This window comes from Somniosus microcephalus, unplaced genomic scaffold (assembly GCF_052327205.1).
Source record: "Somniosus microcephalus isolate GS21.2 unplaced genomic scaffold, FLI_Smic_1.0 unresolved_chr4, whole genome shotgun sequence".
In the NCBI taxonomy this organism is placed as follows: Eukaryota; Metazoa; Chordata; class Chondrichthyes; order Squaliformes; family Somniosidae; genus Somniosus; species Somniosus microcephalus.
The window spans coordinates 39,524,777-39,538,060 of record NW_028225182.1 but is presented as its reverse complement, the minus strand read 5'-3'; the positions used below and the strand labels follow the sequence as shown (position 1 = coordinate 39,538,060).

At 49.0% G+C, this 13,284-nt stretch overlaps 1 protein-coding gene across 1 annotated transcript in view; it reads left to right on the top strand.

Moving 5' to 3' along the window:
* LOC147090595 (guanine nucleotide-binding protein G(I)/G(S)/G(T) subunit beta-2) overlaps nt 1–8,832 on the top strand; it is a 35,074-nt gene extending 26,242 nt beyond the window's left edge. Inside the window, exon 10 of the mRNA XM_085977362.1 lies at nt 1,234–8,832. Within this exon, the coding sequence (XP_085833488.1) occupies nt 1,234–1,340 (107 nt within the window). The 3' untranslated portion in view covers nt 1,341–8,832. The remainder of the gene's footprint in view (nt 1–1,233) is intronic.
* Nucleotides 8,833–13,284: the final 4,452 nt, after the last annotated feature.

The window sequence follows — 13,284 nt, the reverse complement described above, 5'->3', positions numbered from 1 at the left end:
TTGGCAACATAAGATGTACCTTATCATGCCAATAAAGCGATTTGTATTGTATTGTATTGAGTGGAGGGTAGTTACACAACACAAATTACGTGAAATCAGTCCGTCGCTTCCAGGCGTGATTGACGGGGGAATTCCCCCATCATCTCCACTCCGGGTGTCACGATATGCAGCCATTATTATAGACAAGATGGGCGAGACGTTTCAGAAACTTGCTCCGCGGCACCACCTACCGGCCAGAGCCTACAACTACAGCTGCGGGCAACTTTTGAAAATTCATTCACTGGATGTGGGCGTCGCTGGCGAGGCCAGCATTTCTTGCCCGTCCCGCGTTGCCCTGCGAGAGTGCCGATGGTGGTGGTTTGATGCAACTGAGCGGCTTGCGAGAGAGAGCGCAGGCGCGGAACTGGAGTCGCGCATAGGCCCACGTGTAAGGACGACAGGTTCCCTTCCCTAAAGGGCATCAGTGAACCAATTGGGGGTTTTTACGACAACTCGAAAGCTTCACGGTCACTCTTACTGAAACCAACTTTTTGTTTCCAGCTTTTAATTAGCAAGAATTTGATAGATAGAGAGAAACTATTTCCTCTGGTGGGCGGGGGGGTGGGGGAGTCCAGCTCAAGGAAGCATAACCTTAAAATTAGAGCCAGGCCGTTCAGGGGTGATGTCAAGCAACACTTCTTCACACAAAGGGTAGTGGAAATCTGAAAAACTCTTTTTCCCCCCCCCCCCCCCCAACAAAAAAAAAAAGCTGTCAAGGCTGAAGATCAGTTGAAAATTTCAAGACGGAGATCAATAGATTTTTGTTAGACAAGGGTATTAAGGGTTACAGAACCAAGGCGGGTAGATGGGAGTTAAAATACAAATCGGCCATGGCGGAATTGAATGGCGGAACAGGCTCGAGGGGCTGAATGGGCCTCCTCCTGTTCCTATGTTTAAAACTGCATTCAAATAGCGGGATTTTAGCTTGCATTCCCTGGTCTACTAGTCCAGTAACAGAACCACTTGTACCACTGCGCCAGGTTTCTTATTTAAAATGGGCAGTTTCAATGTTAAGTGTTGATATAAATCATGACAACAGGAAGTGTGCACATATGCTAGATTTTTTACTCGTGGATTAATCCCACCGCTGAATGCTCTTTGTCGTCTTCTGGGAATCTTGTTGCGAGCGGCTGCTTACGAAGCTCCAGATTCATTTGATTCTCTAATCTCTCTTTCTCTTTCACCCGCTTGCAGGAGTCCTGGCTGGTCATGACAACAGGGTCAGCTGCCTGGGTGTGACGGACGACGGCATGGCGGTAGCGACGGGATCTTGGGACAGTTTCCTAAAAATCTGGAATTAACCGTGAAGTGAAGTGGCGTGTCGACATTTAAAAAAAAAAAAAAAAAACAACAACCTTTTTATTAGATTTGAAACTTCCCGTCCTCTCCTCCCCTCCCTCCCTCCCTCCCTCCCTCCCTCTCCCTTGAGAAGAAATTGCAGGATGTGGAAAGGGGAGGAGGAGGAGATAAAGGTGTCTGCGATAAACAGATACCCCGAAAAATGAAGAAAAATAAATCCACTCCTGCCCCCCCCCCCTGCCCCCGCCACCCCCTGTGATTCGTAGAGTGAAGTTTGATTTGTCTGTTTAAATAACAAAAGAACCTTGGGAAGTGGTGGTAGGGGGGAATAATGATTCTATGAGGTTCCTGTATAGTAACAACATTTAACGAGGAAGAAAAGACTGAAGTAAATTTTTTTTTTATTTTTTTTTTTTAAAAAGAGAAACTTAAATTGACCGAGCTCTCCTGGTGGCGATGATCTAAGCTTTGTCACCGGATTTTTTTTTTTTAATTCTTTGCTACAGATTAGTTCAGTCGTGTATGTGTGTGTGAGAGAGAGAGAGAGACAGAGAGAGTGTGTGTTTCTTTCATAGAATACTGTTACTGATGCGTCTTTTCACCTCCCCCAACCCTCCCTCGACACCCAACGCCCTCGCTTTCAATTTTTATACTGAAGCACTAATTATGTCACGCCAGGAGCCGGTGATATTTGAGCAAATCGAAGCCTCGGCCGGCTGGGCCGGTCACTGGTGACTTCCCGCTAGGCCTGCCGAGTCGCTTTCCATCTCCTGCCCTCGCTGATCACGGTAACCGTCAGCGCTGAGAATTCCGAAGAAGCACGCGCGTGCCTCACTGGGTGAGAGCGGCGTGTAAAATTCTTACTTTTGAAAAAAGGACCGCCGCCCCTTCCCAGCCGTCGGGTGGTCGGCACAGCGTGCGAGCGGGTGCTCTCGGTTGTGAATGCTGCGCTGCCGTCCCCCGCCCGCTCGCTCGCCTTCTAGCGTTGGCGGCGGATTTACCCGGGCCTTTCCGTCTGTTGCCGGGTGGGTTCCCCGCGCAGAGATCCCCCCCCCGGGTTTAAAAGCCCGCTGGGTCTCTTTCCCCTGCACTCGCGCCCTCTCACGTTCTTGTCGTCTGCTCTGGCACCCCACTTTGCCAGAAATTGGTTTCCCTTCAACCCGCTCCACCCCCCCGTGAGGTTGTTTACTGCCAACGGGAAAATAAAGTGGGGGGGGGGGCGATTGTACGTCATGGTCCGCTGGGAATTCATCGCAGACTGCAGTCAAAAGGGGGTCCACAATTAAATTCTGAGCATTCGATTTGCTTTCTGTTTTTTTGGTGGGGGGGGTGGCTCTCCCGTCAGTTGTTGCATCCTTGGTTTTTCTTCTGCCCGTCCCTAAAGCTCTTATCGGGGGGGGGGGGGGGGAACGAGCTCTCTAACCTTTGCGCAGTTTGACTACATTCAGAAATCACCTTGACGGCTCTCGTTTACTTGTCTAGAGCCGCAGGTGTCCTGAAAATGGGACGCGTCGTGTAACTGGAAAGGGCTGATCCGCTGGTTCCTCTCCTCTACTTGGTCTCCCAGCGTCGACCTCTGAGGGTGAAAGGTTGCTTTGTTTAAGGGGACACCAGTGACCTCTGCCTATTATCTTGCTTTCCTTTGCTCAAATAGAACTAGCCAAGTCATTACAGCGACCCCCCCCCCCCCCGCCCCTCACTATAACCGTGTTCACCCCTCCACAGTCTCTGACGTGATGCACTTTCCTGTTCATAGCAGCATGTTGCCATTGTTTTTTATATCACTTGCGCTTAACAATAAAGTACTTTTTTTTATGGCTCTTTGGGGGACTATCTATGATGAGGTGACACTGTATTGTTGGCTCGGAGCAGGTTTAGAGATAAACTTGCAGCGTTAAGATGCCGGTTGGCCGGGTAGCAGCGTGCCTGGGGTGTGAATCGGCGGTGGTCTCGGCCTTGGGCAGTTTAGAGCTTGCGGCGAGCATCTGGGTATTTTTTCTTTTGTTGTTGTTTGAGAGTTAAAGGAGACAAATCCTGTAACGGAGAGGCTCACTTCAGCATTCCTCCAGGGTCTTGGGAATCTCGGTTCTTTGCCCCGACACTTGAAGCTACCAGTTGTTGATGTGACGGGGTTTTGTCTGCGGGAATCGCGTCTCTCTCCTCTCTGCAGAGGGCAAATTGGCCGTCTCAAATACCCTCCCCTGTTCTCCTTCTGTCCACCCCATTTCCCTCTTTTCCGAAATAGCCAGAGAGCTATCTAATTTCTACTGGACTGAGCAGAGGTTCAGGGTGTTGACGAAAGCTGTTCTGGTCCCCACAATGGCACCTTGTGTTTGAAAACTAGTGGAAGAGGGGGGATGCAGCACGAGCTGTCCGTTAGTGTGACCGGTCGTTGGTTCGTGTACTGCCCATCTTTAAAGAGTTGTAAACGAGGCAAGTGTGTAGAGCAGAATTAGTAAATATAGACAATGTACGTGATAACCTGCCCCCGCACCCACCCCCTTCCAGATCACTGCAGGGTCGTCGTGTGCCTCTGTTGTGAGGCACACCACCCCCTCTCCTCCTACCATGCTTACTAAAATGGTACATGCTCCACACCTTTCCCCCGCACTGCAGTAATTGTGAACTGTGATCAGCACAGTGGTGCACGGGGAGAGAGCGACCCTGTCACCATCACTGTAAACTGTGATCACCGCAGTGGTGCACAGGGAGAGAGCGACCCTGTCACCATCATTGTAAACTGTGATCACCGCAGTGGTGCACGGGGAGAGAGCGACCCTGTCACCATCATTGTAAACTGTGATCACCGCAGTGGTGCACGGGGAGAGAGCGACCCTGTCACCATCATTGTAAACTGTGATCACCGCAGTGGTGCACGGGGAGAGAGCGACCCTGTCACCATCATTGTAAACTGATCGTTGCAGTGGTGCACGGGGAGAGAGGGATGGTGGTTTACAAAGACCGGCTGAAATCCTCTTTTAACTTGAATAGCAAGATCAGCCTTTAGGGTAAATGTGACGCTGAGGTAAGAATCTTAAACCTCTTTCAAAAACTTGTATATCCAATAGGCATTAAAGGAGTATTGAAGTAAAATAGAGGGTTAGTGCATATTATTCTCAAGTTTTCTTTTGCATGTCTCATCGGATAATCAGGAATCCACTCTTGCACCCGTTTTTAAAAAATTATTCTTCCTTGGTCTCCCGCGCTTTCCAGTGCACTAGGCCAAGACCAGGTGGCCCCCTCCTGCTGCCACACCAGATATGGTTGCGCTATTGTCCCCTGGTTTACTTAATATGCCAGTGCCAAAAGGTTACAGGATTCGACAGCACTTGGGGAGGCCCATACACCACGTTGCGCCATCCTCCTAACTCCTCACTCTCATCGCTGCTGGCTCCTGGGGCAGACCCGTAATCGCCGGTACTGCCACCCGTGTGTTGTCCAGCCCCCGCCCATCTTTGGAAGGACAGGGGTCTGCGATGGCACAGCCGGGTTGCCGGTCAACTTGATGTGACGATAATGGTGTAATCTGGCAGGAATTAGCCTCTCGGGGGGGTGGGGGGGTGTCCCATGGTTAAAATCAGTAGAACTGGGAGAATTAAAGCAGTGTCTCATCAGTTCATTGGTTTTGCCAGAGGCCCGGTGAGCTGCAATGTCACCCGATCTCCCGCCGGGGAAACCCAGCCCATTGCCGTTTCTCCCGCCAAAGTCACAGCGGGAGAATCCCTGTGGAAATTCCACCCCCGTATTCTTTTGAGTTGATCTCTGTCGGGAAGCCAGAAGAGGCAGCAGCAACTGTACCGAACCTTGGTTAGACCGCACTTGGAGCGCTGTGTATAATTCTGGTCACCATATTATAAAAAGGATAGAGGGTGGAGAGAAGATTTACAAGATGATACCAGAAATGCGAGGTTATACCTATCAGGAAAGGATGAACAGGCTGGGTCTCTTTTTTTCCTCTTGAAGGGTGACCCAATAGAGGTCTTTAAGATTATGAAAGCTTTTGATAGAGTAGACACAGAGAGAGTGTTTCCACTTGTGGGGAAGAACAAAACTTGAGGCCATCAATATAAGATGGTCACCAAGAAATCAAATAGGGAATTCAGGAGAAACTTCTTTACCCAGAGAGGTGAGAATGTGGAACTCTCTACCACAGGGAGTGGTTGAAGTGAATAGTATAGATGCATTTAAGGGGAGGCTAGATAAACATCTGAGGGAGAAGGGAATAGAGGGTTACGCTGATAGAGTTAGACGAGGAAAGACGGGAGGAGGCTTGAGTGGAGCATAAACGCCGGCAGGGACTGGTTGGGCCGAATGGCCTGTTTCTGGGCTGTTACTTCTATGTAATTATCCCCGTTTCCCTTAGCTTAGGGAGGGAGTAATTAGCCGGGGATCCTGGTCATATTACTCATCCCCTGCTGCTGGAGCGAGCAGGTGTAGGGACAGCGGGCAAGCAGGAATCTGGCTCCGCAGGCAAACAGCTTTCCAGCACACTGTCTGTGGTCACCCGTGACAGATTGGCACTTCAGTGTGCTTCCAGAGGGCTGCCAGTACCTGTGTGACCCATCCTGCTCGAGATGATTTATCATCTTTTTCCACCCGGGTCCAATCTTTCATTTTTTTTTTAAAAAAACAAGCTGTCAAACCATTTAACTGTGTCTTTGTCACATTCCCGCCCCTTCTCTTTACCTGTTGAGAGAGCACAAGTCAGTGTTTCGAGTGTTGAACCCTTGCCCGGAATGGGGAAATATTACAAAGGAACAGCGTTGGCTGAACAGAAGAGAGAGACGGGGCGATGAAGATTCCATTCCCAAAAACTGCAACATCTGTTTGCTCGACAGATGCTGCTCGACCCGCCGAGTGTCTTCGGCATTTTCTGTTTAATACGGTTTCTGTCCCTCCCATTACCTGTTCTTTTTCCTGCCCCCTCCCCTCCCCCCACTACCTTTTAATCTCATCCTATACAATGGTTTGTTGCCTTCCAATTCTGATGATTCAGTTTACATTTGTAGCGAGCCTTTCCCGTCGTAAGAAACCTCCCAAGGCGCTTAACGGGAACGTTAAACAATTTTTTTTAAAAAAAACATGATGCTGTCAGACCTAGGACCAGGAGTCGGCCATTCAGCCCCTCGAGCCTGTTCTGTGATTCAGTTAGATCCTGCCTGATCTGTGCCTCGACTTAATCTTACCCGCCTGTGTTCCATATCCCTTGATACCCTTCCCCGGCAAAATTTTAGCGATCTCGGTCTTAAAAATATCAATTGAACCCCCCCAAGCATCATGCTGTGCATTCCCAGTGTTTGGAGTTTTAAAGAAAGGAATCTTATTCCCAGTTCTCATTCTGTATTCAGCATCTGATAGACGCCTTGGAGTGCAGTTGCCATGGTTAAACCACTAGATCTTAATGCATCTGCTGTCTTATTAAACAAAACAATTTGTTCCTGTGTTGTCAGGAGAATTTGCTAATTATTCACCAGACTCGCTCTCTCCTTCCTTCGCCGCCTTCCCCCATAAATGTGACCTGGCCTAGAAGGTGGGGCCTGTGAGCAGATTGGTTTGGAAATATCATATCTGCGTGCCCGTGCCCACGCCCCCCTCGATCGGTGTGTCTCTCGGTGCCCTGTAGCCGGGTGGAGCGCGTTCCCAGGTGCCCGCTGTGCGAGCAGAGGGCAGTGCAGCCAGCAATGGCCATCGCCACAGGGTCAGTGGGCATGGTCCTGGGGAAGAGCACCTTAACCCTGCCGCTGCCCCCCCCCCCCCCCCCCCCCAAGCAAAGGACTCTCCGCCCAGCCCAGTAGTGTGGTCAATTAGTCGCTTTGGCAGAGATTTGAGACTGCGTGCTGCAGCCAAGGGGTTTGGGGGGGTGGTGGAAGGGGGAGGCAGGGGTGATCGTGTGTTTACAGGTTTAAAAATATCCGATGTGAAATGTGCGAGTGGGATTATTTGTCACGTGTATAATGCCTAACGAGCTGTTGACATCGAGGTGCCTCAATGCATTAATGTAGGTAAAACGCGTCAGTTATCCTGCATTGGCAACAGACTTGACTTACTTGAATATAATTTGGGCTAAGGGGGATACGTTAGCCAGAGAACTCCCAGCTCTCCTTCCAATGAGGTCCACCTCAACTAGAACCCTGAAACCAATTGAGCAGGGATGGGCGGGGGGGTCTCGATTGAATGTCCCAGTGAAATACGGTACCTCTTAACGATGCAGCATTGGACTGGAATGTGGGCCCAGATTATGTGCTCGAGCCCTGGGGTAGGGCTTGAAGTACTGCTGCATGAAGTTAGGGGGGGGGACAAGGCATAGCTGAGCAAACGGGAGGGTTCCGGCAAAACGGGAGGGTTCCGGCAACACGCGCCGGATCAAATTCCAGGGACTCCCCTACCTAACCGCACTGTGGGAGCACCTTCACCACAGAGTCTGCAGCGGTTCAAGAAGGCGGACCACCACCACCTTCTCAAGGGCAATTAGGGACGGGCAATGAATGCCAGCGATGCCCGCATCCGAAGACTGAATTTTATTGTTGGGGGGGGGGGGTGCGGGGAAATATTCAGGCTTGCAAAGGGACCATCTTCGCACAGTTGTTTAAGCGCTCTCGAAGTAAATGCGGAGATGGGGGGGGGGTCGGCTCATAGTTGAAGACCAGAATACTATAAGGGTTCCTGTCCATTTCCCCACCCATCCCCTACCGCTCACCCACTCCGAGGGGGAAAGGGCTGCGCCCGTTTACAGCTTCTGCTTCATCAGATCTGATTTTTATTGGCCGAGGGCACTTGGAGCACGTATATGGGTATAATCGGATGCCGCATATTTTGTGGCTCGGGCAAGTCACCTCTGTTTAAAAGGAAGAGAGAAAGTTTAAATAAAAATACAAAAAGCCTGCTATTGTATGTCGCTCACTTTTACTTTGTATATATTATATATATTAAAAATAAAACTGTACACAGCGTAGTCGCTACGCTGTAGAAACAAGTGTTAGTGTTGTGTTGAAGGATAACGAAACGAGCTGCATTTTTAAAAACAAAATTAAGTTTCTGGAGACTATTTATGTGTACCTGATTTTATCTTGTTTTATGTTAGTGGATTTGCATTGTAACTTTAAAAAGAAAAACATTAACAAAAAAAAAAGTAGGTGTTCTGATTTTCAATATTTTGGGGGAGGGAGGGGGGGAATATAAACTGTTCTCAGTCCTGAAGGGCTGGTTTTAACAAAAATAATAATTAAAAACTATGATTTTTTTATCCTAAGCATTCCATCTTTATCCAATTTTCTCACATTGAAAGGATTTTTTTTTTGTTTTCTTTAGGTCACCCAGTTTCTTTCAGAGGCCGGTGACCGTGCAGTATATATATATATATATAAATAAATATATATAATTTTTGTTTTTATTTTGTTCTTGCACCATTTCAACAATGCCAAAATGGGGAAGAAGTTCGAATTTTTCACTGGCTCTAGTCTTTGATTCGAATAAAGCAACATTCTGTGTTCTGTACTTTTGTGACTTGATTTCTCTTTCTCGTCGGGTCGGTTTTTTGTTTTGGGGTTTCTGTTTTTCCCCCTTCCACCCTCCTGACGTGCTCTCGCACGCACGCACCCCCATCTACATAACATAAGAGCATGAGAAATAGGAGCAGGAGAGGGCCATCCGGCCGGCTCCGCCATTCAGTAAGATCAAAATAGTAACTGTTCCCGTAAACTCTTCTCTCTTAGGCAGTCCCTCGGAACCGAGGATGACTTGCTTCCACATTAAAAATGAGTTCTCAGGTGACTGATGAGTCCAATGCGGGACCTACAGCCTCTCACAGGTGGGGCAGACGGTGGTTGAAGGGGCGGGTGGTGGGGTGCTTAGGTTGACGTGCGCTCCTTGCGCTGCCTACGCTTGGCTTCCGCTTGCTCCCGGCGAAGAGACTCGAGGTGTTCGGCACCTTCCCGGATGCTTCTCCTCCACTTTGTGCAGTCTTGGGCCAGGGATTCCCAGGTGTCGGTGGGGATGTTACACTTTTTCAAGGAGGCTTTGAGGGTGTCCTTGAAGCGTTTCCTCTGCCCACCTGGGGCTCTCTTGCCGTGCCGCTTGTTTTGGGAGTCTTGTACCGGGTATGCGGACGATGTTACCCGTCCATCGGAGCTGATTGAGTGTGGTCAGAGCTTCGATGCTGGGGATGTTGGCCTGAGCAAGAACACTGACATTAGTGCGCCTATCCTGCCAATGGATTTGCAGGATCTTGCGGAGGCAGCGTTGGTGGTACCTCTCCAGTGCTTTGAGGTGCCTGCTGTACATGGTCCATGTATCTGAGGCATACAGCAGGGCAGGTATCATGGACCATGTACAGCAGGCACCTCAAAGCACTGGAGAGGTACCACCAACGCTGCCTCCGCAAGATCCTGAAAATCCCGTAAACTAATCCAAAAACAAGACCCCAAAAATCTGCTTTGCTGGTGAGACGTTAAACCGAGGCCCCGTCTGCCCTCTAGTGGACGTAAAAGATTCCACGGCCACTATTGGAAGAAGAGCAGGGGGGCGTTCTCCCCGGTGCCCTGGCCTGCTCCGCCATTCAATAAGATCATGGCTGATCATCGACCTTAACTCCACTTTCCTGCCCGATCCCCATTTCCCCATGAGTCCAAAAATCTATCGATCTCTGTCTTGAATATACTCGACGACTGAGCCTCCGCAGCTGTGGCGTAGAAAATTCCAAAGATTCTCTCTCCTGGTTGCCCTCCTCAGCTTCTACCCCAAGTACACTGCGAGAGTGTTCAGGCAGAGTATTTCAGCAAGCATGCAGTATTGCGGCCAATGCCTCGCAGCTGGTCAGTAACAGGAAAGGGTCCCGCGCGGGCTGCTCACCGACTTACCTGTTGTAAATACTGTAAGAGACCGTGCATTAAAAGAAACTGGCGCAGAACTGCGCAGCTATCCAGGATCGTTGATTGCGGCGCGGATAAAACTAAATATATAAAGAAGCAAAGTTCCTGGAGATTTGAAAGTTTAAGACTGAATTTAACACCGAGATATTCTGAGTTTGAAATATTTTGCACCTCGTCATAAATGTAACTAGTGTCTCTCTCAGAGAATTTCTGGAGGTGTATAAAATATCTGGAAATGCACTGCGTGAAAGGGTGGTGGAAGCAGATTCAATAGTAACTTTCAAAAGGGGAATTGGATGAATTCTTGAAAGGGAGACATTTCCAGGGCTATGGGGGAAGAGCACCTGATTCTACACGTTCCTGCTCCGACCCCCCCCCCCCCCCCCCCAGACGCTCACCCTCTCCCAGACGCTCACCCACTCATAGGGATCAGTGATCAGAAGCACCCCTTGGTTGCATTTTATCCGCAGTGATTTTATATCCAGTGATCCACAGTGGGATCCTCCTGGTCTTTCTGGCTCAGTACCACACCACTTGCCACAGTTTTATCACTAAGCCTACAACTTACTTTTACTCTGGAAAAGATTACAATGCCGATCGTATGCTTACAACACGTGCCGCAGTTGTGCTGAATAGAATGTTGCTAGTCATATCTTAATGGAGCAGAGCAAGAGAAAACACACGCACAGTAACCAAACCTTCACTCTGTATATCACTCCGTACCAAAATAGTAAGTGTTCCCATAAACTAATCCAAAAGCAAGACCCCAAAAATGAACACTGACCGATTGCATAAACTCATCGATTGATGTAGTTGTGGCTCAATGGCTGCACTCTTGAGTCAGAAGGTCGTGGGTTCAAGCCCCACTCCCAAGATACTTGAGCCTATAATTCAGGCTGACAGTACTGAGGGAACGCTGCGCTGTCGGAGGTGCCGTCTTTCGGATGAGACGTTAAACCGAGGTCCCACCGTCTTCCCTCTCGGGTGAACGTAAAAGATCCCACAGCCACTATTGGAAGAAGAGGCGGGGGTGAGTTCTCCCCGGTGTCCTGGTCTAATATTTAGCCCTCAATCCACATTGCTAAAACAGATGATCTAATCAGTGATTTCATTGCTGGTCTTGGGAGCTTGCTGTGGCAGCTGCATTTCCTACATTACAACAGTGACTACACTTCAAAAAGTTCTTAATTGGCTGTAAAGAGCTTTGGGACATTCTGAAGTAGTGAAAGGCGCTATCTAAATGCAAGTTCTTCCGTGCCTCAGAACCCTTCACACAAAATGAATCACATTGGAGAGCTGGCGCTGGTTTAACGTGGATGACCATTCTGTGTAGAGAAAGGAACACTTGGTCAAAGAGGGAGATTTTTCAGGATTAGGGAAGGGTATTCCGAAGCTTAAGAGCCTAGATGGCTGAAGGCATAGCTGCCAATGGTGGGGTGAAGGGAGTTGGGGAACGAGTTGTCGGGCTGGAGGAGGTTCGAGAGAGGGAAGGGCGAGGCCATGGAGGGATTCAAACATGAGGAGAATTTTTTTTAATGGTTTTGTGGGGACCAGAAACCAATGCAGGTCAGCAAGCATGGGTGATGGGTGAATGGGACTTTATGCAAGTTAGGACATGGGCAGCAGCAGAATTTTGAAGGAGATTTAAGTTTCTGGAGGTTTGGAGCTGAGAGACTGGCCAGGAGAACATCGGAACAGTCAAATCCAGAGGTGACGAGAGCATAGATGAGAGTTTCAGCGGCAGATGGGCTGAGGGATGGGCAATATTGCAGAGGTGGAAGTAAGTAGTCTTGGTGATGGAGAGGATATGGGACTACACAGACAATGCTTCAGTTTAACACAGCAGGTATTTAAGAAGGCCAATGGAATGTTGGCTTTCATTGCTAGGGGGATAGAATATAAAAACAGGGAGGTATTGCTTCAGTTGTACAAGGCATTGGTGAGACCGCACCTGGAATACTGCATACAGTTTTGGTGTCCATGCTTAAGAAAAGACATACTTGCTCTCGAGTCAGTACAAAGAAGGTTCACTCGGTTAATCCCGGGGATGAGGGGAGGTTGAGTAGATTGGGACTCTACTCATTGGAGCTCAGAAGAATGAGAGACGATCTTATTGAAACATATAAGATTGTGAAGGGGTTGGATCGGGTGGATGCGGGGAGGATGTTCCCGATGATGGGTGAAACTAGAACTAGGGGGCATAGTCTTAGAATAAGGGGCTGCTCTTTCAAAACTGAGAGGAGGAGGAACTACTTCACTCAGAGGGTGGTAGGTCCATGGAATATGCTGCCCCAAAAAGCTGTAGAAGCTACATCATTACATAAATTTAAAACAGAAATAGACAGTTTCCTAGAAGTAAAGGGAATTGAGGGTTACGGGGAGCGGGCAGGAATTTGGACATGAGTCTAGGTTCGGATTGGTCATGGCCCTGTGGGTAGCGGAGCGGGCCCAGGGGCCGTGTAGCCTGATCCTGCTCCTATTTCGTGTGTCTAATTCTGTTAGATTCAGGAGATGGTTCTGTGATAGTAGATTGGCGGTTAGGATCAGATCAGCCATGATCTTATTGAATGGCGGAGCAGGCTCGAGGGGCCAATTGGCCTACTCCTGCTCCTATTTCTTATGTTCTTATTAAACTCCTTGGAATGCTTTGTACATTAAAGGTGCAATATAAATGCCTGCTGTCTTATCGAAAGGACAGCATCACTGTCAGTGCAGCACTCCCTCAGTAGCACTGGGAGTGTCCACCTGGATTAAGTCTATGGAGTGGGACTTGAACCCACAACCTTCTTGACTCAAAGGTAAAAGTGCTGCCCACCATTTTAAAAGGAGGGTTGTGCATAATACCAACCAAATCTTTTTATAAAGAGTTTGAGCTGAAAACCCTCAGGGAACGCTGTGTTTTCCCTCTTGAGCAATTCGCAATTTGAACTACCTCGGTAAGGAGAGAACCAGTGCTACCGATTGGTTTACAAGGCACCGGCGTGCAGCTAGGTGAGCCTGGCCAGTGAGTAGCAGCCCGCGGTATTTGACTGTGGTGGGCATCACAGCCACGGTTGATCCTGTTGACGGTTCAGTGGGG